General features: G+C 35.5%; 2 protein-coding genes across 3 annotated transcripts in view; one reads left to right on the top strand and one right to left on the bottom strand.

Annotated features, from left to right (window-relative positions):
• Nucleotides 1-4,187: 4,187 nt before the first annotated feature.
• Nucleotides 4,188-19,759, bottom strand: CRNKL1 (crooked neck pre-mRNA splicing factor 1). Its single transcript, XM_031951050.1, is given in 15 exon segments — nt 4,188-4,602; nt 5,025-5,273; nt 6,004-6,105; nt 6,796-7,035; nt 8,297-8,377; nt 9,397-9,456; nt 10,209-10,400; nt 12,014-12,190; nt 12,193-12,213; nt 13,348-13,526; nt 14,916-15,082; nt 15,404-15,562; nt 15,784-15,875; nt 17,879-18,031; nt 19,570-19,759. Coding segments are annotated over 15 exon segments (2,091 nt in total). The 5' UTR covers nt 19,621-19,759; the 3' UTR covers nt 4,188-4,434.
• Nucleotides 19,760-19,801: 42 nt separating this feature from the next.
• CFAP61 (cilia and flagella associated protein 61) overlaps nt 19,802-25,490 on the top strand; it is a 324,804-nt gene continuing 319,115 nt past the window's right edge. The window contains exon 1 of one of the 2 annotated variants that reach the window (XM_031951049.1): nt 19,802-19,871. The gene's annotated coding sequence lies outside the window, so the exon portion shown is untranslated. The remainder of the gene's footprint in view (nt 19,872-25,490) is intronic. The other variant, XM_031951048.1, reaches the window with a different exon arrangement.

The raw sequence follows: 25,490 nt of genomic DNA, 5'->3' as shown, positions 1-25,490 counted from the left end.
TAGGGTGGACCCAGGAGGTAAAAGGAGGCTTGGCCTCTGAGGAAGGAGGTTGTGTCTTACAGCTGTTTCCTTGAGATGGAGAGGGGTGTGTCCTTTTACTAGATCTTTTCTTAGGAAGCAGCACTAACTCCAGGTGTCTCCCTTCTGGGGATCCATCTATGCAGTGCTGAGTGGGCTAGGCATGGGGTAATCCCAGAAGATAGTAAATATAAATGGCCAGCTTTGCTATAGGCAGAGAAGGATGAGGAGAGAAGTAGAGAGAGAGGCAGAGATGTAGATTCAGGGATGCAGAGAGACACAGAGACATACATCCACTTACTCTTGCTTCCTGCTAACCCCTGCTGACATTACCAATAAAGAAAGGCTGTTTAGCACCTTAACATCAGTCTTCTCTCCATGTCTATCCGGGAAGATTAGTGTTTATGACCCTGGCAATCAGTAGCCTTGGTGGCAGGTTACAACATTCGTCATTCTTGGCTGTTGTCTTATATTAAGCTTAAAGAAAGTGAGCAGTATTTCATTAATTTTTTTCCCTTTAGTCTTTTTTAAAAACCTCACTAGCATTTTTTTTTTCAATTACATGTAAAGATGGTTTTCTACACTCATTTTTATGAGGTTTTGAGTTCCAAAATTTTTTCCTCCCTCCTTTCCCCCTTCTTCTAGCAGTGTTTTTGGTTTTTTTTAATCCTAACTTTCCTACTGGTTTAAAAATGTCTAAGAATGATCAAGTGTGTGAAAGAAACAGTTTTGAGGAATGGTGTGGAATAAAGGAACTGTTTGAAGCAGCTTCCTTGAAATAATCTTACATGAGTTGAGGAAGTAGTGTGGTTATGTTGGAAAGAGCTGGAGTTGAAAGTTCAAATCCCAGCCTTGCTTAGAAACATTTTCACCTCTCAGACTTAGTTTCCTTATCTCTAACTTGGACCTCTAAAGTTGCTACTAGTTCTAAGATTCTGAGGTTTTTAGCATAGTATTATGTGGTTTATTTTGGGACCTATTTATAGATACACATGCATATATGCAAAATACATGTTTGTATATATGAATTAATAAGTCATGAGTATTGAAGATAATTGTTCATTTTACAAAAATTATACATAACTTTTGGAGGAAGTTTGCCATTGAAAATCAAAGTTCACATTAGAGAATTTGTGAAAAGTATTGCTTAGCTGTATAGCCAAAATGACAAGAAATTCTTATAACTTTACTGCCTGTTTTATATTTCTAAAATTCAGCACTTGAAAGTTCGTTTACATGCCTCTATATGGATACACAGCATTTTGAATTTCACAAATATTTATATAATATTTTACTTTGAACAACATATGCTTTATATTCATTATCTCATAGAACAATTCTATTTTTATTGTTCAGTTTTTATTTATCTGCCTCATTTGGAAGTTTCTTGGCATTTCCTTCTCCAGCTCATGTTACGAGAAAACAGGCAAACGGGATTAAGTGATTTGCCCAGGATAACACAACTAGTTAAGTGTCCAAATCTAGATCTGAACACTGGAAAATAACTTTTCTTGAACCTGAGGTCCAGCACTCTTATCCACTGTGCCACTGAGATAGTGGAAATGTTTTCCTTATTCTAGATGAGGCTCAAAGGAATTATAGGATTTTTCCAAGGCCATACAGCTTAGTAAGTGAAAAAGTAATTTTTCTGATTCTATACCACAACTGTCTGAAATCAATAATTAAGCATTATGTTACTAATATGCAAGATATCATTTCAGGGAAAACAGAAATAAAACATTCCTTAACCTTGAGATAGATAAGTTTTAAGAAGGAATGCTTATTTCATTAGTGTGAATTCCTGGTGTGGAAGCAACCTTCACCAAAGCAATCTGTCATTCTTGGTGATGAGACACAGGGTGACTTGTCTGTGGTAATACAGCTGGTATATATCATAGTTGAGTCCTGAACTTACATATTAATCTTGAAGCTGCCTTTACTGTCCTATTCCCAGTTCTCATATTAAATTTTCTTAAACTTATTTAAATGTTGTCATTCTGGTCTTGAATTCTAACAATGGCTGAGATGAGTTACAAGAATATAGTTCAACCCAATAACCTCTATCCTCAAAGGTCTGGGGGATAGATGTTAGTTATCTCATTTAAAAGTTAATGTGGCTGACTTAAGATTTCATATCACCAGCTAGATGCTAGACCTGTAGTCAGAAAGACAAGTTCAAACCTACTCTATTAGTAGCTCCATGACCCAGGGCAGATTACTTAGTGATGTTTCCTTAACTATAAAATGGAGATTATAATAGCACCTATCTATCTCCCAGATTTGTTGTAAGGATAAAATGATTATGTTGCAAAGTGTTTGATAAATCTTATATTAATTTTGTGTTAATTTTAAATTTGTTAATCACATTTGACAAGTGTTTAGAATACTAGATTTAGTGCCGAGATTTACTTCCTCCTCAGATACTGTGTGATCATGGGAAAATTACTTAATATTTCAGAAACTGTTACCAGTAAAGTAGAAGAGCTGCTCTTTTTACTGCTTACCCACCTTAAGGCTTTAGAAAATTGCCATTTGTGCCTAGGACACAGGACATGTGATCTCCTTTTCCATGTCTTTTTACTGATTGTTTCAAATGCATGAAAGGCTCCCTCTTTCACCTCACATTCCTGGCTTCTTTCAAGTTGCCATTCAAACTCCATCTTCTGCCAGAAGCCTTACATTCAAAGTTTACCTTCCTTCTACTTTACCAATTTTTTTTTTGCTGAGGCAACTGTGACCTGCTTAGGGTCATAGGAAGTATGAAGTATTTGAGGTCACATTTGAACTCAGGACTGGTGTTCCATCCACTATACCAACCAGCTGCTCCTATTTCACCAATTTTAAATGTTTTTACATGTATCTTTCCATTAAGTCACAAAGCTCCTTAGGGCAAAGACTATGTTGGTCAATTCTGCCTTCCTTTGTTTTTATAGCCAGGACTCTGATAAAAATGAAAAAAAAAAATGGCACCCATGGATTGATCTCATTCTGTCATTGATGTTTTAGTCTTGACAGCGTCACGTCCAAGAAACAGCATCCATGAATTTTGGTATTAAGCATTTTCTGATCACTGATGTTTGATGTTTGTATTCTTGCCTGGACAACTCTATGGTTGTCCTAAGTACATTAAAATTAGAATAAATCCTTTTCCTGGTATATATATAGCACAGGCTGGAAGAAATAGTTGACATCTGGAACAGCTGATATATACATATACACTCTCACACTTTTTTTTTTTGCTGAGGCAATGGGGTAAGTGACTTGCCCAGAGTTAAGTGTTAAGTGTCTGAGGTCAGATTTGTACTCAGGTTCTCCTGACTTCAGGGCTGGTGTTCTGTCCACTGCGCCACCTAGATCACATCTTTATTTCTTTTGAGAATTTGAAGTTAAAAGTATGTTAATTTAAGCATTCTTTAATAGCAAAAATCAATGTAGTGCTTTTAAGATATGTAAAGCCTTGTAAATAGTGTTACCCCCATTTTTCTGATGAGGAAACTGGTTAAATACTTTGACCAGAATCACATAGCTATTATGTATCCGGAGAGGGGGTGGGATGAACTCTAAATCTAGTCCTCATGCTTTCTCTAGTTTCACATTCCATGTATAAAATGTACTTAGTATGGCATTTATAAGAACTAGATGGTAATAGTTTCATCTTCTGCTCTTCTTAAATTCAGGACTGCCCACTATTAAATTTTTTCCCTGACAATCTATTTAGACTCTCTTCAAAGTTGTCTGTGTTTTCCATAATTTTCTAAATTAACTCTAATAACTTATATAGCTTTTGAAGATATACAAGGCATTCTGTATATATTTTCTGAAAGGTAAGTGCTATTATCATTTCCATTTTATAGACGGGGAAACAGACATTGAAAGTCAAGTGATTTTCTTAGTATACAACATACTGGTATTCACACTGAGGCTTTTCTAACTACAATTCTAGCACTCTATCCACTGTCATACTGCCTATAAAAACAGTTATAAGTATTTAATATTTATATTAATCTGAATACACCCAACAATTTCTCATAGCCCACACTGTATATATTAAAAATGACAGACTAGTTCTTTCTCTGGAAAAGTAGAGAAAATGTAAACTTAATGGTTACTACTTGACAAGATGACATTTGAAAACTGTCTTGTAGTTATATAATCAATACAATCTAAGATATTTTTAAAATTCTGTATTTTGAAAAGTCACTAAATATCAAAACAGATAAATCTGTTATAAAAAAGAAATTTTATGTCCTTTATTTACAGTCTTCTCAATGCTAACTTAGCAACATTTTAAAGGTATAACATAGCAAAGGTACAAGGTTAACAATGATAAAAATACTGCACAAAAGTCTCCTAAGTCACAATAATTATAGAGTAGGAATTTATAAAAATAACAAAAATGGAACAACATAGAAAAAGTCAAGATTCACTCTCATCCATGTCTCTGTCTGGGTCTTGCTCTGCAGCATCCTTTTCTTGCTGCTGTTTCTTCCAAAGTTTGGCCATCGCCAGCAGTTTGAGATTGGGCTGGTTTGCGGCATCTTCTGGAAAGATATAGTCATAGTACTCTTCCCAGCCAGCATCAGACTATGAAGAGAGAAAATAAAGAACATTGAATAGATATATCTTAAACATTTAACTTTCAGCCAATTTAAGTGGGACACTTTCCCATGCATGGTCCCATTCTAATTCATTTTTTGGTAAAGGAAAAATGACTTTGCTAGAGTTAATTGCCCAAAAAATTGGGAGAATTAAAATGGTTAATAAGTGAGAAAAAAAATTCTAAGCATGTGAGAATTTATTTATCAAAAATCCAAAATCACAATCTACATAATCCCAATATCCAATTCAATAAGTATTTATTAAGTGCCTATTGTATGCAAATCAAATTTAAGTTCATGTTGCCTGGACTTAAATCTGTAAATATTAAAAAGGGAAATGCAAAGGTATGTACATATCAATTTGTTTTTATATCAAATTGGTAGCAATCCTAGATTTCTAATTCTTACCCCATCTTCTGCCTGTACTTTTCTTCTCTTCTTCACTTTCTCTGGCATGAGTTTGTCCACTCTCTCTTTATAAGATTCTGTCCCAAATTCATCTTCAAAATTTCGCCAGGATTCTAGTAACATGAGTCTTTCTTCCTTCTCTTCACAGTTTCTCATAGTTTTGTTGGCTTCTTCATATATTTGTCTGCATTTAGTCAAACTTTCTTCATTTCCTGCTGAGAGTTCAAACTGGGCAAAACTGATCCATACCTAGAAAAACACCATAATAGAATCAAGTTAAGCTGATAAATGCAATCACTTAAGGCAAAATTCCATAGGAAAACGTGTTAACAATGGCCTTCCTCCTACTTAATTTTCAATTAGCTCTACCTGGAAAAACCCAACAATTTCCCATTTAGTAATAGAAATGATAAAATGACAAGAACCTCAGCAGTGATCCAAAAAGGTCAAATTACATAAAAGTCTTTTCAAAGTTGTCTGTCTTTATAATGTTGTTGCTACCTATTTTTTGATAGAACTGATGACTCAATATATATGCGAGAATCATACATTTTTAGATGGTCAAAGTGGGAACTGATTTTGCTTCACTATGTCATTTTTGTTATAATATAAAAATACAACTCCCTAAGAGATTCAAGTACTAATCCAATGAAAACAAAAATGAAGAGAAGAAGAAACAATAAACTCAAATGAATTGATTCACTATTTCTCTGGAAACATTTTTCTGTTCTCCAACCTTAATAAACGTGCAACGACTTTCTAATTTTCTTTTAGCTCAATGTTATTTTTTACAGGACTCAACAACCTACTTGATAAAGTTAAAATTTCAAAGGCACTTGGACTATACCTGATGTCCTTAAAAGCATTCTGGTTCTTTATACAAGTAACAAAACTTTCAACTGAAGATTAAAATATTTTTTTAACTTAAAGACTATTGGAAAGCAAAAAGATGAAGTGATTATAAAAAACGTGCACGTACCTTAACGTGCTGTGTTCGTTGCAGCAGTCTTCTGTAAAGGCTTCTTGTTTTTTCAGATTCTTCTTGTTCAATTTCAAAATCAATGTAAGATTTCCAGAGCACCTAAATAAAGTAATTAAATTATCTCTCAGTGTTTAAATTGAAAAAAAAAAAAAAACCCTCAACTAAAATATCATTGAGACCTCTTTCCATATATTGTATGATTATTAACTAATTGAACAGACACATACCTATACACGTTTACTAACTACACACACACGCACGTGCTTGATAGAGTAAAACTGACAAATATGAATATTCATTTTTGCATCTCTCTCAACTCAAAATGATTTAGCTTACCAGAACAAAGAAATTCTCAGACAAGCTAAGGCATCTATGCCTTTTCCTTCTTTTGATAAGAGGAAACAAAACCTCTCCTTCAGGAAAAGAGGGTAAATACTTTTATTTTATTTTAACTTTTTTGCTGAGGCAATTGGGGTTAAGTGACTTGCCCAAGACCACACAGCTAAGAAGTGTTGAGTGTCTAAGGCCAAATTTGAACTCGGGGCCTCCTGACTTCAGGGCTGGTGCTCTATCCACTACACCACCTAGCTGCCCCAAGGGTAAATACTTTTGAAACTTTTTTATCATCTGTTATGTGAATTCCCAAGAATAGTAAAAGTTCTGGTTAAAAAATTGGAGTTATCCAATTAGATTTCAATTTCGTTCCCATACACATATCTAAATATCAATAATATTTTTAGTACTAAGTAATGCTAACAAAATGCCCAAGATATAATTTAAGTTTTTCACCTCTGGCATGTCTAAACGTGGCTGGCTAATAGCCAACTCATATATTGCGCGGGCTCTCTCAATATCTCCAAGAATCGTCTCCAATTCAGCAAATTTGATCCATGATGTACAATTTTCTGGTGCAAATTCCAGGAACTTTTCATAAAGCTTTCGGCACCGATCAAATTCTCGAAGTTGCAATTCCAATTCAATGTAGACTTTAAACAATTTGTTTTTGGGACACTTGCCAATAGAGGTTCCCTAGAAAATAAAATAAAGTAGAACAACTACTTAAAAATCTCTTGCTACTGCACAAAAATAGTCTGTATGTCCTACGAACTATTCTGGATGAAATGAGTGTTGTCAGTAAGCAACATACGTTTTTTATGCCATGGGACAAGAAAATAGTTTATCAGGCTAGCCTCTGATAGCAGGTTTAACAAGTACCCAAGGAAAACAGTCATTCATTTGGATAGAAATTCTGATTTATTCTGATTACATGATGATGATTCCTAAATTCTTTCCTAATGAACAGGTAGTTTTACTTTCATGCTGTGAACTTTTTAAATTTGAGAAATAAGATAAGAAGCTAAAACGGAATAAGGAGTTGTTCATAAATGGTTTATTCCAAATTTCTTCTGTTTAAGTGCATGGTTATAATATAGTTTTTATTATTTATTTTTTGGTGAGACAGTCAGGGGTAAGTGACTTGCCCAGGTCACACAGTTAGTTAAGTGTCAAGTGAGTGAGGCTACATTTGAACTCAAGTCATCCTGACTCCAAATTTGGTGCTCTCTCCACCGTGCCACTTGGCTCTTAGTGCATAATATAATGAATCCAAAATGTATCTTAACTGAACTCAACTACACTTACAATCAATTTGCCTTGCAAAGAGGGCCAAAGAGAGAAGCAGTTTTCATAAGATCATTAGAATTAGGTAAAAGCTGAGGCGCAATATTATTTAAACTCATAGAGGGAGTTAGGAGAAAAGCCTGAACCACAACTGGTTCTTCTAACTCCAAAGTCTAATGTGTTTTGTTACTCTGACTAGTAATCTGGAGTTTACTCATTGATAGCTGAAGTATAACGTTTTCTGTAACTAAATGGTAATTAAATGCAAGAAATAAACCATTTTTTCTTAATTTAAAATTAGCAAACTATAAAAGTAGCTTTCAAATACTTCATTAGAGAAGCCAATCTATTAGAAAAAGAGCTACCTGCTGGTAGGGAAGATATACTCACATATCCATAAATTACATTCAGAGAATGAAGCTTATACCAAGGAATAATTGGTTTTTGATAACAGCAGTATGGGTATAAATTAGCATTTTTTTTTTCAGTTGAAATAGAACGTTCATTTGTATTAATGAACAGGGGGACAGGCAATAGCACTGATTTTATTAAACTATTGAAGATAAAACTTTGCTTTCAGGGTTTTCTGAATTATTTGTGGTCGCTATGATATTAAGTCTGTTTGTGAAACATGAACGATTTGTCATGCACCAATCTTCTTCTAACTTACCAAAGCTCTTCTAGCAAATGGTAGATTTTTTTGTCTTATTTCAAACTGGGCATACAGTAGCCATATTTTGGCAAAAGTGAACTGAAAAACAAAAGCATAAAAACCCTCTAGGTTAGAAGACTGTAAATTAAAATTATTCATGAAAGAAGTACATAATTTTAAAATTAAAAAATTCTTGTTCCTCTGAAATAAATCTCTTGGAGCTAAAGATGGGGAGGTACTTTGGTTACAATCAATTGCACTAAGATACAGTAGTAGTATTTGCTACTTTAATATTCATTCCAAAGTGCTATAATCTCATCAGTGGGGGGTACTCCCTCTACTGATTCATACTAAACCTCTCTTCAATCTGTCTGTCCCCAAGCACTTATTAATGCACCTACTAAATGCCAAGCAGCACTGGAGCTACAAAGAAGGCCAACACATAAATCCTTGCTGTCAAGGAGCTCATACTCTAAAGGGACACTCAACATGTAAACACCTATGAACATTCAAGAAATATAAAATAGACAGGGGGTAATCTTAGAGGAAAGGCATTAGTGGTGAAGAAGACCAGGAAAGGCCTCCTGAAGAAGGTATCTGAGTTGAGTATTGAATAAAGTCAAGAAGAAGTGGTAAGTTTAGAGAGCCATGTGAAGACCAATAATAAAGCAGTGTTGCTGGATGTAGCAAATAATGAAGGAATTCAAAAGATAAAGATGTGAAGCAACATGGTATGTGTAAGTAAGTGAAAATGGGCAAGAGAGAACAGCTCAGTAAGCGGGTACAGCAGTATAAAGTTTAGCTTGAACATAAATCACCAAGAAGTAGTATGAAATCAGGCTAGAAAAGTTGGTCAAAGCCAGAATACAAAATTCCTTGAATATCAAGTGTACTTTAATACAGTGGCAATGAGAAGCCACTCTGGTTTCTGAGGACTGTGATAAGATATAAGTATTGGTTAGAGGGGAACTATGAAGATTTGTGACTCACTAGCTAATTGAAGCCATGGGAATGAGTAAGATTGTCAAGGGAAAAATGATTAGAAGACTAAAACAGAACCCTGAAAGGTATTCCTCAGAGGAGGAAGAAGAGAAATGGTGAAGGAGGAAGAACAATACCTTTTTGTGTGGAATCAATTTCAAACAAGCTTGATATACCTGTCTGGTCCTCTCTGGATCCTATAAACAAACAATAGAAAATTTCAGAAAAAATATTAGTTATCTTTTTGCAGCAGATTTTAGTAATTCTAATTAAAATACACAAACCAAACCTAAACTAGTTTCAGATGTCTATGTTTTCAAACACTGACTTCATTTATGATTAAAAAATAAATAAATAAATAAACTACCTGACTTTCTTTGAAGAGCTTTTTTCCTTATCAGCAGAAATAAAACTCTTCAGTATTCTATGATCAACAATAAAATGTACATTTAAGTATACACATATGTACATGTGTACATACATACATAATTTTTTTGCTCAGATCATCAGAATACAAACTTCCACCTCCACCTTCCCTCTCCTCCACTTCTAGCCCACATAAATTAAACAAATTACTTTTCTTGCATAATATCACCTGAGATGCATTTGAAATAGAAATTTACAAGAAAGTTCAAGAGAACTATATATAATTAAACAAAATCTTATTTAGGTTGATTTATTCATCTTAAGATGAATAAATCAAGTGGTATCACTCTACAGCTCAAGAGAAAAGAACTTTTGTGTGTTCTGCAAACAGGAAGTTTTTGAAATACTATATGATAAATATGAAATTAATCACCAACTTGAAGGTCACTATATCTTATGTATAGTATGGGCTTCCTGGCAACTAGAGCTTTGTTCTCCAGTTTGAAGGAGGTTCAGCCAAGCGGAACCCTGGGGAGATCAGAAGCCATGCATTCCTTCTATGCAATTCTTCCTGTTGCTTTACCTTTGCCTCCAACTCTTCATAAAGTGCATAGTTGATCCAGAGGTAGATATAGCGCTTCCAATGCCTCTTCTCTTGGATAGGGGGCACGTTGGCAATGGCTCTTTCGTATACCTCCCGCACAGTGTCTGGTTCTGCATCACTTTCCACCAATCGCAAATAATCAAACCAGGCATCATAATTGTGTGGATTGGCCTAAAAAGAAAATCAATTTTATAATCCACCATAAACTACATTCTACCTCATTAGGAAGAGAGGGAGTAGTGAGGGATTTTCAAGGTTATCTAGGCAACATGATCTTAAGAGTCAGACTTCACATAGTCACTATTTCCTAAGGTTTTCAGAACACTTCTGACTTTTTTCTTAGAAAACTCCCGAGAGATTTAATAAATAAAGGTTAAAGCAGGCACCTAATATCACAGAGCCCATGAATGGCAAAGCCAGGGCCAAAGTCAAGGTTTACATTTTTTTCCCCCTTTGTTATTTTAAATAAGAAGTAACACACTATGAGGAAATTCACAGAATTTCAGATCTGGAAGGAAAAGACTTTAGGAACTCTTAAGTCCAACCTGTTATCCAAAAAAGAATTTCCATTAAAACAAATGTGACAAGTAGTTATCTAATCTCTGCCTAAAGACCTCCAGTGAGGGGAGAAGGATATTCCCCCAGTCAACTTAGTTTGGTGAACTATAATGATATTTTTTCACAATACTGAGCATAAATTCTACTCTTTGTTCCTGTTCCTACCATCTAGGAGAAAATATTTCTAGTGCAATCTCCAGAAAGGGATGTGAAAGTCCTTGAAAGACTTGACTAGTCCACATGACCACTTTTGAGTTTTCTCTTCTCTGTTCCTTCAACCTATTCTCACATAGCATGGATTCAAGGTCCTTTACTCCCCTGGTTGCCATCCTCTATAGAGTATTCAACTTTTAGATATCCTTTCTAAACTGGGGTTCCCAGAACCTAACACAAAAATCTAGATATGATCTGGGGACAAAAATCAGTGTTTCTATTATAAATGCCTTTTTATTCCTAAAAATGATGCTTCTCTAAACATGGCCCAAGATCCTATTAGCCTTTTTTGGTTTCTACCTACTGCATAATACTTAACTTATACTGAGTTTGTAATCCCAAAAATACTCGGGTCTTTTTCAGATACTGCCAACTATGACTTTCTAAATTTCTTTAACAAGTTTTATTAGTGCTATTTGCTTTTACATCACTTTTTAAAAAATGTCATCTGCTCACATTCTAGAACTGAATTTTCCCTTCCAAGAGTTAAACGGAAATAACGAATACAGAGACTGGTTCCATAATAATATCATACTATTAAAAGTCGATGTTGAAAGGAAAGAACCACTTGTTCTCTGGGACTGTTAAATCGTTTTTTGAGTATAGAAGAAACTAATTTATTTGGTGGGTCCTGCAGAGAAGGAGAGATGGGACATCAGTCTTTGCTTTGGCAAAATCTTCTAATGGTAGAGGTTTGAGGTGGACCAGGAAGTTTTGAAGGTTTGATGAGGAAATTTCTGAGAGCTCTCTTCCAAAGGACTTAAAACTTTTGACTAGATGAAGTAGAATTAAAGGATTGTGAATAGAAGTTTTGAACAGTTGCTAAGGTGATTATCAAAGAAAATCAATATGAAACAATTAAAAACATTGCTGTAGACTAGCAAGAACACACTCAGTTGAAAATAGACAGCATGAACTATATCAACCCAATCCCAACAATTTCATGACTTCTTTAAATAGTATTCTGCTGCCTGGAAAAAGAATAGGGAAGACATTACTGCAGGTACACTCACCTTCACCTCCTCTTCATATTGAAATCTCCGTTTGCTGACAATGATGTCTTCAATACCTCGTCTATCCCCAAATTTCTTTTCAAAGATTGTGTAATTTTTAAAGAGTTCTTGGGCTTCCTGCTTTGAAATCCTGTCCAGAGCATATTTATAGTTGAAATCCTGTCCAGAGCATATTTATAGATCACTCGTACCCTTTCAAACTATAAAAAACAAAAGCTTCAATACAAATGCTAATATATTTTAACAATTATTTCTTATCTCATTTAAAAGAACTTTAAAAATCTACCTGACACATAATTTTTAAATATTATTTCAATGCTGAGGATAGAACGTGATCAAAATTATTTCTTGATGCAAGATTCTTTTCTTCAATAACTATTGGAATGCTTTTACCCATGACATACACAGATCCACGTACTGCCTCTAAAAACCTAGACATTTTTCATGAGTTGTTACGGCCAAGAAAAACATCGCCAAACTGATGGTGGAAGTGAGGTTTCTTATGATAAGCCACTAAATTTAGCTTGACTGATTCTTAGCAGATAGGCATACAGGATTAACAGGCTCAAATCTGAAGCCCTTCCAACTCAGTAGCATCTGTAAGAATTTGTGCTTTTAATAGCACAATCTTTAAAACAATCACATTTCCACCAGCCATCAGAGTTAAGATTACAGTGAGAGTTTGCTGCCATATTAAATCACCTCTTTGCAATATCAGTCAAAACCTTAAATATACTCCAATTTTTTACTGACTGATGCACAAACTTCTTAACCTAGCATTCAAGCCTTTTACTTTCATCAATTTCCTTCCCTCCCTACCCCCCCCCCCCCCAGGGGTTAAGTGATTTGCCCAGGGTCACACAGCTAGGAAATGTTAAGTGTCTGAGGCCAGATTTGAACTTAGGTCCTCCTGACTTCACAACTGGTGATCTATCCACTGTGCCACTTAGCTGCCCCTACCAACATACTTTTTCAAGACTTATATTCTATTACTGCCTTTTATGAATCCTCCAATCTAGGTCTAAGCACTTCAGTGTTCAATCTTACCTTGGTGCCTTTGTTTAATCTGAGTGTCTCCATTTCTTTGCTTCAAAGGCCCAGCTCAAATTTTTCCTTTATTACCCAGACTTCAATAATCATTGCCCCCTCTAATTTCTTCTATTTCTTACTGTCTAAACTACTCCCCTCTCTGCAGTAGAGAGATGCTGACTTTATGCCTGATTAAATAATTTCTAAAAAAGATAAAATAATACAAAAAAAAAATCTATTTAGTATGTATTAGTGATCTTATAAAGTCTTTCTGCATGATATACAGAAACTGAAAATATACTTACTTCTTTCTGATTTTCTTCAAACTTTGCAAAGGCTACATAGAGATGTTCATCCATATGCTCATCTCCAAAGAATTCCACAGCTCTTTCATATACTTTCCTTGCATGAGCACAGTAGCCATGTTTTTCTTCAAAGCGAGCATACTTGATCCAATTCTTAACATCAGGGTGCACAAGGACAATTACAGAAGAATTAAGGAAACACTAGCTAGTATACTGATGGAAATTTTAGCAAGTCTAATTGTTAGAAGAGCCCAAAGGAAATAATCAAAAGTTATAAATGACTAATTAACTCTTAGAACATAGTTTCTTAATGTTTAAAAAAAAAATTTTTTTTTGATAAGGATTGCCCCTCTCCTTTCCTTGCATTTGCAGACTGAAAAAAACCTATGGAATGACTCTCCCCAAAATGTTTTTTAATGCCCTGAATAAAAGACAATGTATTCCACACCTTTTATATTAAAATACAATTTTCAATTTTTTAAATTTCATGAACTTTAGGTTAAAAATTTCTGGTTTAAATCTCTCTAATGAAGAGACTTATTTCTCATTTCTCAAATGTATATGGAACTAGGGTACCTAGGTGGCACAGTGGATAGAGCACCAGCCCTGAAGTCAGGAGGATGAGAGTTCAAATCTGGCCTCAGACTCTTAACAATAAAAAAATATTGAATAAAAAAAACTTCTTGAAAAGGAATTTCTGCTTTATGGGGAAAACCTACCACAGATTTATCGTTAAACTTAAATATAACCAAAGATGATGACCATGAATGATTGATAGAATGGACTCATTCTATTTACAACAAATATGAATCAAAGAAAAGCACTTGAAAAGAGACTATATCTTCTGTTTAAAGCAGCAGAGCTGATAACATGTTCAAAAGCACTGATTTTCAAGTTGAATATTCAAATCCTAGCTCTGCCACTTACTAATTAGAACCCTAGGAAAAGTCACTCTTTTTATGAGCATGTTTCCTTATTTGTTAAGATAGTGTTACTACTATAGTACTACCTGGATTTTTTTTTTGGGGGGGGGGGGCATGGTTGAGGATATCAATCCTTCACTTTTTTTTTTGTTTGTTTGTTTGCTTGTTTGTTTTTTTATTGTAGCTTTTTATTGACAGAACATATGCATGGGTAATTTTTTCAACATTGTCCCTTTCACTCACTTCTGTTCCAACTTTTCCTCTCCCTCCCTCTACCCCCTCGCCTAGATGTCAGGCAGTCTCATATGTTAAACATGTTAATGTATATCTTAAAATATAATATATATAGTACTACCTGCTTTAAAGAGTTACCTTAAGAAAAATGATTAAACAATTAATCATGCTATAGAAAAGAACAAATAGAAATAAAATGAATACCTTGAAAATATCACTAAGAGTTACTCAGAAATGTTTTTCTTTGAGCACCATCTGTTAAAAGCATATAGGCTACAAAATACATAAAATCTATATTCTTAAACTGCTTATCCAGAAAATAAATGCTACCAAGTATAAGCAGGTGACTACCTAAGGGATATGTGACATAGATAGTAACTTTTTAAAGGACAAAAAATTTTCAAAGGATATATCTTTCATAAATGCTACGTGCTCGATCCACCTCTTTATATCTCAGTTCGAAGTTGATATAGGAATGCCAGGCTTGTTCCTCAGGCTGCCATTCCATCCAGCGTTCAAAAACCTGCCGGCCTCCAGCAATATTTCCCAGCATCTCCTCCATATAAGTGTATTTATACCTATCACAAAATCATTCCAAGATAATTTCTGGAGTCAAAATTATTTAGGAAAAAATAAACCTTGGAGATCATTTATTCATTTATTTTGTTTATTCCTGTTTTTAATGCAAGGGGGACCTAAGACTTATTGTCCAAAAGGTTAAATAAAACAATACTGTCTCTATTAAATAATAAACAATAAAATATCCTCTTCCAGAAAAGATCAAACATTTCAAGTGTAGGTTGTTAAAAATCTGTGTTTCAATATGTTCTTTCATATACAAGTGAAATAAGTTTGTTAATCTAGTAAGCTACTTACAAATCATACTGTTATAACCTTACCAGAACTGGTTGACCCGGGGAAGAGTAGTGATAGCTCGATCCCAGATATTTCGGGCATGATTTACTTGGCGATTTTTCATTTCCATTTCTGCATATTTTAGCCAGAGAGTGATATTTCGATAGTCGACATCCAAGGCACGCTCATATATGGAACGGGCTCTGCAAGGTAACATTTTTTAGGGGAAAAGTATATAAAACTTTATATATATAAAACAATCACATTTTATGTAACTATCTGAAATAATATATAACTCAATTGAAATGCTCACCTGACTAAAGCAGACAAATAATACTGTACTTGTACAACCAAAAATTTTCAAACCTGCTTGCTTATTTCATTATCACATATGAAATGATGTTCTTAAATATGTTAGCTTTACCTTTGAATTTCCTTTAGACTCTCTTCCCATTGTGCATATTTTATCCAGTTGCTAATCACAGTTCTATTCTTCCTTATATTGTCTTCAAAAGTCTGGAGGAAAGAGAAGAGTCAACCCAAATAAAACCAATTAAAAGGGAAATACTTTGGTTCAATTTTTTGACTAACAAAAAATAATTCATTTAAATTTAATTCACAGACATCACATTCTAAAATTTCTACAGATGAAGTAATCTATGAAATGAGATAGGTACTTTGAAGAATTCCTTATTAAACTAAATGCCATCAGGGAGATAAGAAAAACAGCAGAATATATGCAATCATTTAACAGTGTTTTAAAAATCTTATTGCTTATATTATGTATTATATTATGTATATATATTATATATTATGTATTATTATGTATTCATGGTAATATCTAAACAGATTTTATCTGGCACACACTTAAGTAATTATTTGTTAAAAAATCATTACAAAGATGGCATTAGCAAAAACATTCAAATGAAGGAAGATATTACATAAAACATTAGCATTTAATGAATAAGACCAAACAAACTTCTGATGCATTTCAAGAAGGTAGAGTCCACAGAACTTTTTTTTTGAATAAGTATAGCATTCTAATTAGCATGTCCTCTCTCTAGTTATCAGTATGGTTTAGAATCTTAACATTTTAAAAAATTATTATTACAATCTCCTTCCTTTGGTACACTGAATTCATTTTGGTAATATAACAGAAGAAATAAGATGATGTTACTTTTATAGACAAAATTTAGTTAGATAATAGTTATGTGATTCTGATTAAGTCACTTGAGGTTTCAGAGCCTCAGTTTCTTTATCAGTAGCATGGGCATAATACTGAGAGCTAAGCAGTATAGTTGTTTGAGTGCAGGATCTAGAATCAGGAAGATCCAAGTTCAAATTTTACCTCAGATAGTTACTAGCTTTATGAACTTGGGTAAGTCACTTAAATCTTTTAAGTTTCTACAACTGAAAAATTTTAAAGGAGAACTGACCTGCTCCTTCACACTTAGGTGTGGTCCTTTATAAAAAATGGGGAGATTAAGAGTACCTCTCAACCAAGCTTGGTGTGAAGATCAAATGAGATAATATTTGTAAAGTGCTTAGTATTATGGGCCAGAACTTGAAACAATGTATTATAGTCAGTGCAGTTGATAGATACAACGGTTATCTAATTTAGCATGGTTCAGTATGATTCATTTAATCCTACAAGGAGATGTTAGGGATCAGAACTAAGTGGAACTGAGGAGACAATGGTTAAATCTGGTTTAGCACTGATTTAGTCCTATAACAATTAATGGTTTCCTAGTGATAAAATGATTGGTTTGTATTCAGTGTGGGGCATATAACCAGAAGCTCTCAGGGCCAGAAAGGACAAGCACACTAGAAGTTCTCAGAGGCTGAGACAAATTAATTCCATCTTCAACCCGTTGTTGTGGCTGGAGGCTGAAGCTTAAACCCTTGGAAGTCGGGGAGATTCAGAAGCCAGAGAAGGCAGTCAAAAAGAATTAGGGAAGACCAGAGAAGTGGTGGCAATCTTCCTGCCTCCCCACAGAAAAGACACATTCAGGAGGACCTCAAGAAGCTGGCAGAAGCAGAGAAGAGAAAGGACTGGCGGCAGGAGCTTAAACTCTCCAAACCAAGGAGAGAGATAGGTCTCTAAGAAAGTTAACCAGGCCCCAGGAAAGGAGACAAGACTTTGAAGGAGAGAATAAAGGATTTGGACTTTAATACCTGGATGCATTTGGGCAATTACTGAACTGAAACAAAAGCTGCCTACAGAAGCCTCCCAAGAAACCTGCCTCCAGAGAACATTACATTTAGAGAATATTACAACTTAGAACAGAAACTGGTACATATTCAGATCTTAATAAATGCCTATATAAATAAATCTCCTTTGTTTCATACTATTTCACAAGAATTTAATAAGGAAAGTAGTTGTAAATCTTATATGTAGGCTATTAACAATATCCATTTTAGTCTCTATAATCAAAAAGCAGAGAAATTTAAACTCTTAGCCAAGAATCTTTACAACTCAGCAATCCCCTGAAAGAACAAAAGTATATTTTTTTACTTACCTTTCTCTTCCTTAGTTTGTAATCATTTAATTCTTCTTCATCTGTGATCTTCTGTTGAGGTGGTGGTGGAAGAAGCTCAAGTTCTCTTTCCTTAGCTTCCCTTAAAAGCTGTTCAGCTGTAATCTGGACTTCAGCAGGAGCTTTATTTTTCACCTTAAAAATGAAATAGATCTATTTTTTGATTTCTGCATTTTTTCATTATACAAATAATTTCAAATAAATTCACTCTACCAAAAAATTCAAATAATTATGTAAATGATATGAGTATGTATGTATACATATATTTTTGGAGTATATTACAAGATACCGTATTTGGGAGATTGTTTTCACTTCTTTAAGAAATTATATATAATGCTTTACTGCTTCTACCTTAGTTTTATCTTAAGAGAAAGTTAGCAGTAAAATGAGTAGTAGTATATATTTGTGGCTTAGGATAAAAATAAAATTTGATCCTAGAGGCAATATTTTGAATGTAATTTTCATGTGATATTTTGTTTTTAAAAAATATACATCACACTTTAGTCAAATTTATAAAAAAACCTTTACTGATAGGACTCATTACTCTTAGAGTTATAAATGAATTAAATGGTCTGAAACCTATACTTATGTCTAAAGCCATAATTAAAACAAGAACCAAAGATGTGAACTTTGCCACTTGCTGTGTGCAGGACATTTGAATCTTTATTTCCTTTAGTTGTAAAGTGATGATGATCATGTCCACACTACTTGCCTTGTGAATCCGATGAAATAACAATGATATGAAAATATTTAGCAAAGTGTAAGTTACATTTTCATTTCAAATTCATTTCATTTCAAATGAATACATCTGAAAAATAAACTTTCTGATTTAGTACGAACTTAAAATTGAATACTTTAAACACCCAAGATGGTATCTATATACTGAGCCTTGGGGAGAAGAATAAGATCATTGAATAGAAATCATCAGCTTTCTTGTTAAGATAAGGAGAATAACTATTTTGTGTAGTTTCACGTTTGCAAGAGAGATACTGGGGAAAAGATCATGAATCATTTTTTGTAATGTTTAGACTTAAAAGCCGCTTCAAATAAATGAAATGAAAGAAGACTTAATACTATATGAAAAATACCTATTAGGAACTATGGAAATAAGACTAGAGCCTAAAGGCCATCATATATTTCCTAATGTTTACATGCTTATCCCTTTCCACAAAAGAACATTACTTGATAAAAGCAGTGTCGCTGTACCAAAGAATTGACTTACTGGAGTTTGCACACATGCAAAATCAATAAATCCCAAGAAGTTCTTTGGCATTGGAAGAGTGGACTCATAGCGTGGAGTTGCAAGTACTGGGCTATAGGTTCTTTTATTAGATGATTAGTAATTACTTCGTGGTTACAAGCAAAGAGAAACATTTCATAATAATAATAATAAAATGATATTGACGCGCAACGAACGAAGTATTACTCTGAAATAACTTTCCACATAATAAAGCGCCCGGACAAGGTTCTTCCTGAAGCTGGAAACTAACAAAGGTTTGCAGCGTTGGGGGCACGCTGCCTCCGTAATCCGGGCTTCCAGAGAGTCCCGAGTTACAGATGCTTTCTTCCATTCCCTTCCCGGGAAGGACGGTACCACACACCCAGGGACAGGGACTACAAGACACGATCAGCAGCCTTTCTTTGTCCCCTCCCCCACATAGTGTCACCCCTACCTTAGCCACTTTGGGGATCCGCTGCTTTCCGGCCGCAGTGGAGGCTGCCATGTTTACGTGGATGTTCCCGCGAACCCTTCAAAGTCGGCTCCGATTCTTACGTTGGGCTCTTTAAGCTCCCCGAAACGGTCGCGACTCTATTCGGAACCAGGCAACTCCGAGCCGGAACCAGAAACGGAACTGTCGTCATTTAAACGTGACCTTTTACCTTTAGCCACCACGTGACGGAAAGGACGCCGTTTCTATAGTAACCGGCGTTCGGCGTCCATCGTGGAGTTAGAACACAGAGAGCTGTAGCTGGGGTAAGTCACGTTAATCAGAGATTTCGCTCTGGGAAGTGGAGCATTGGCACGTATTCTAATTATGGTGTATTCTCCCTGGTTTAGGGCCAAGGGATTTGGGTGTCAGGGGGAAACTTTAAAAGTAATTAACGTAAAATGTGAATTGCTCTGAAACCTGAAACAGAGACCCGCCGCCTCCGGGGGAGGGGAGAAATGCATAGATTACCAGTCCCCGAAGGCAAAGAAACCTCACTCTGGAAAAACGTCCTTTCGTGATTGGCGTTTGAGCCGTGTTGCATTGTGGGTCTAGTAGTCTTAATCTCTTACTTATGCTTCTGTTTTCCCCTGGAAGCTGGGAGAGTAAGGAAAAAAAAGGAAAGAGAATAAACATTTTTATAGCGTCTTCTGTGTGCCAGAACCGGTGCTAAGCGCTTTACGGATATTATTCCATTTGATCCAACAATTCTGCAAATCAGATGCTGTAATCCCTATTGAGGAATCAGTTGAGGAAACTGAGGCAGACAATGTTAAGTGATTTGCCAGATTAAGTGATCTGTCCGAGATTTTAAATGGCTGAGGCTAGATAAAACTTCCTGGCTCCAGACCTAGGACTTAACTGCTACTTAGCACTATGCCTACCTCTTAGTAAGCACTTAATAAATGATCGATGGTTGGCTGATTGATAGTAAAAATAACTTGGAAAAGAAATTGAAAGTATGACTAAATTTAGATTGGTGGATTGGAATTATTTGTATTTCATTTGCCTGTCACCCTCACTGGCTTTTCTAGATTTAGCTGGTATGGAAAGCACCTTTATTGAATCCATTTTCTGAATACATAAGCTATATTTGAGATATGTAAAGAATTACCAATCGCTTAAACCCTGCCACCCATGGGTTTTCAACATACTCGTTTCCATGGAGAAGGCAGGTATTTCCCCCATATGCCCTCTGGTGGTAGAAGTCAGGCATAAATTAAGGGCTGAGATGGACCGTCTGAACTTTAATTTTAGAAAAGTGTCAACAGTTGGAATAATATCTATTGAACTTAGTAGTTAAACTGTAATGCCGGAGAAACTGAAGCAAAATAAAGATTAGAGAGTTTAATATTTTATTTGAAAGGAAAGAGATTCACTGGGACCAAATGGATCCATGGTTTGGTCCCAGGGCTGAATGAAACTATTGTTTCCAAAAATCCTGCCCCAATGTGGTTCAGCTACAGGGGTAGACCGAGGCAGGGGCGGAGTCAGAGTACTGAGAGCAGGAATAGGGGACTATCTATCCTATTCTGACAGGGTGGGGTGAGGCATTCTGATAAATTGGGATTACAGAATGGGGAGAGGCACCTGACATTCTGATGATGTCTAAGATAGAAGGTCTTTCTTCTTATCTGGATTATCAGGATTAGGAGGGAGGAGTGGTTTTGCAGGATTGAGCAGAACATTTAGGAACTGAGGCAGGACAATTTAGGAAAACTGAGTCAGGACAATAAAAGAGAACTGTGGCACAACATTCTACACTCTCTCTCTTCTGATAATTCACATCATTGGATTACTTTCCTCTAGATACCTGAAAGGTTTTTAGCACCATAATTTTGACCAACCCTATGTAAAGCAAATAAACCAAAATAAAACTAGAAAAATACAAGGACTTAATGGCAAGGACAAGGAATTAACCCGAGTTAATCAGCAATACAAAGTCTGTATTTGCCTTTGTTGCTAGCTGTTGCCAGCATGTCATGTCCTCTGCATCTCCAGAGCATCTTAGTCAAAGAATCCAGTTTGAGATGGACAGTTCACTGTGAATTAGATCTGTGGTTATTTGTGCATTTAACCCAGCCTCTACTTATAGAGTAGCAGGGCTCAAGAGCTGAAGGCCCATTCAGAGGGGCAACCCACTACAGGGAAGAAGGGTGAGGCTTAGATTCACTCCACCTGTCCCCACCCAGAGGAACAGACAGGGCTGCAGAAAGGATCTGGATTTCTGAGCAGATTATACACAGTTAGACCAAGGCAGGCAACCCTGAACTTTTAGAGGCCTGATACCAAATTGCCAGATCCTTTAAGAATACTGAAATACTAATTAAGAACTGGGGTTATAGGAGTGGAGAAACAGATCAGAGAGACTGCCAGTCCCAAGACAGGTGACTTATTTCTGGTTGTTTCTAAATAATAATCCCCAAAACTGAGTCTGCCAGGGCAATCCCACCAGAATAAGGGGTTTCAAAGTTAAAGCATAACCAGCAAATCCTAGTTCCGTACATTTAAGGACTTCCAATTCAATCTGAACTAGTGAAATAGGGGGTGGGGCAGAAGTGCCTAAAGCAAAGTGAATAAGAGCTAGGGGATCCCATTCTTTCAGGTATTTTGAGAAAAATATGCCAGTTTCCCCAGTTTCCTATCTCTTCCTCTCTTTTTTTCTCATGGAAAGGAATTATCAAATAACCATCCCACATATAAATCCCAAGAGTGAATCAAAATTCCTATACATAACAGACTAGTACAGTAGGGTTTCCTAAAAATCCCTCAAGCATAACAGCAATAATTACACAGTTGGTTTTTTTTTGTTTTTGTTTTTGTTTTTTTAACAAATTCTATCCCAAATCTTAAACACACAGTAATAGATGACCCAATCAGTCATTCATCAACCATTCCCAAATTCCCCATATCAGTCCAAAGTATACTAGGAACAGTGGAGATGGTCTCATTTAAAAACTGCGTCATGCTGATGGGCGGAGACTCTCAGTCCAGGGATGGGGATGGGTGTTGTATGGCGTGCTGACTATCAAAGCTGATCTAGGTCCCAAAAGCAAGTCAATATCTGTAATTTGACCAAAATCTAGAACAACAACAACAACAAAAACCCCACAAATCTAACAAATAAAGATTAGAACTGTTTGAGATAGAAATACTGGTCCACAAGGATTGCTACAAGATGTGGGGAGGCCAAAATAGATTGCCCAGCAGCTTCCTATGTGAAGAGATGTTTATTTCACAAGCAAAAGGCTGTCAGCTATAATACCTATAAAAAAACAACAGGTTTCACAGACCACTGTTAATTGTCCTCTCATTAGTTAGAAATCTTAAAAAAAACAAAAACACTTGAATATCATAGATACAATATCTAGTAACAGATAGATGACCAGACTAAATACTTATTTGCTCAAGTATTTAGGATATAATGATTACAGATAACCAGATTGGAAACAGCAAGGTATGCCTTAATTGAATTGCATTAACAGTTTCTATTGACCATTTCTCTGATCATAGAAATCAGTCACAGGAGGAAAAAATGCAGGGACATAACTATAACATAACATAAGCAGTTAAAACTCAACCTTCAGCACATAGAGAATAAAAGAGCTTTAATTCATTTTCACTCTAGTTAATTGTCCCACTAACTGTCAAAGGGTGGAGCTTTAAAACTCCCAAATAGCATTAACTATAAGCCCAAGAAATTTTACTTCCAATAACAAATCCCATTAACCAAAGTTTCAGATAAATCCTAAACAGATATTTACCATAACCTTATACTGATAACAATAAGAATTTGTCCCAGTAACTTCACTTCTTTCATATCTAAATAGACAGTTTCATAAGTGAACATTGTACATACAAACCAATTTGCTTTTAAAATAGCCAATACATAGACAAATATCCCAGATTGCATATTGTCCATAACCGAAACATTTTCAAAAGGACAAAGAAAAAAACCATTATTTTTAGAGGCTCTTTAAATGACCTCAGGATGCCCCAATACACTCAATTAAAACTTAGATAGAATATCTTATATAGAATATCCTAATACCACATAAAAGAATCTAAGAGGTTCTTAAAAATATTAATTTTTTTGAAATAACCCTACTAAAGTAGGGATCACTTTTATGACCATATTCTTAACCAAGGAAGCCATTATGTATCAAAAGAAACAAATATTCAGTTTGTGGCACCCCTCTTTGTAGTGGCAAAAACTAGAAATTGAGTGGATGCCCCTCAATTGGAGAATGGCTGAATATAAAATAATATATGAATATTATGGAATATTATTGTTCTGTAAGAAATGACCAGCAGGATGAGTACAGAGAAACCTAGAGAGACTTACACGAACTGATGTTGAGTGAAATGAGTAGAACTAGGAGATCATTATATACTTCAACAACAATACTATATGATGACCAAACAAATCAGTTCCAATAGAGCAGTAATAAACTGAAACAGCTTCACCCAGGGAAAGAACTCTAGGAGATAACTATGAACCACTACATAGAATTCCCAGTTCCTTTATTTTTGTCCACTTGCATTTTTGATTTCCTTCACAGGCTAATTGTATACTATTTCATAGTCTGATTCTTCTTGTGCATCAAAATAACTGTATGGCCATGTATACATATATTGTATTTAACATATTTAACATATATTGGTCTACCTGCCATCTGGGGGAGGGGATGGAGGGAAGGAGGGGAAAAATTTCCCCAAAGAATACTCAAATCTAGCAGGCAAAGGCAATAGTAAAATTATTTCCCAAAATTTCTAATCAAATGTTTTCTCCTCCTTGAGTTTCAATAAGATAAGATTTTATTGCCCTTTACTCTAGCAGGCTCTGAAAACTTGTTTTAAGGAAAAAACTTTCCTGCCAGTTTAAATAGCAACAGGTTAAGGAATTAGAAATCACAAGCAATTTTATAACCTATTCTTAATCATTGTTCTTAGACCTTTAGCAGAGCTCTTTAACCAACAAAACAGAGAGACAAGTCACACAGAACACAGAACACAAATCACAGACACAGATTGCACAATTACAACATTAAACAAACCATATAACCAGAAAGTGCCCCAAAAGGCACTCAGAATCAGATCACACTAGATGGTGTCTTAGAAGACACCCAAACCAGAGGGGATCATCCAGCGTCCTGTTGACACCCTTCTCAGAATTTAATGCCATCAGCATTTTATTATTCTGAGAAGCCAGATGCTAGCATAGACAGAACAGGTAAACCGATCAGATTATGTCCTAAGACATCCAGACTTACTCTCCCGTGGCCGAAATGGAGTGTCCACCATCAGGCTGTGATGCTGTGATGCTGAAAACTGCTGTCTTTCCTGGAGACTCTGGAAAAAAAATCCAGAGGGCCAACTTCTCCAGGCCAAGAAGCCAGATCTCCAGCCACCCCGAGGCCCAAGGTGGAGACCCGAAAGTCTCTACACTCCAAACCTCTCATTTTCTAATATCTCGGTGGGAAGTCTCCAAAATATAATGCCAGAGAAACTAAGACAATACAGAGATTAAAGAGTTTAATATTTTATTTGAAAGGGAGAGATTTACTGGGACCAAATGGAATCATATTTTGGTTCCAGGGCTGAATGAGACTATCGTCTCCAAGAATCCAGCAAACAATGTGAGTCCTCAATGACATATATATACATGTAGCTCAGCTACAGGACAGAGGCAGGGGTCTGAGTGTGGGGCTGAGAGCAGAAATACCGGACTATCAGTCTGGTTCTGACAGGGTGGGGGGAGGCATTCTAATAAATTGGGATTACAGAATGGAGAAAGGCACCTGACATTCTGATGATGTCTAAGATAAGTCTTTCTCTTTAACTGGATCATCATGATTAGGAGGAAGGGGTGGTGTTGCAGGATT

This window comes from Sarcophilus harrisii, chromosome 2 (assembly GCF_902635505.1).
Source record: "Sarcophilus harrisii chromosome 2, mSarHar1.11, whole genome shotgun sequence".
Lineage (NCBI taxonomy): Eukaryota > Metazoa > Chordata > Mammalia > Dasyuromorphia > Dasyuridae > Sarcophilus > Sarcophilus harrisii.
This window is presented reverse-complemented; position numbering and strand designations above follow the sequence as displayed.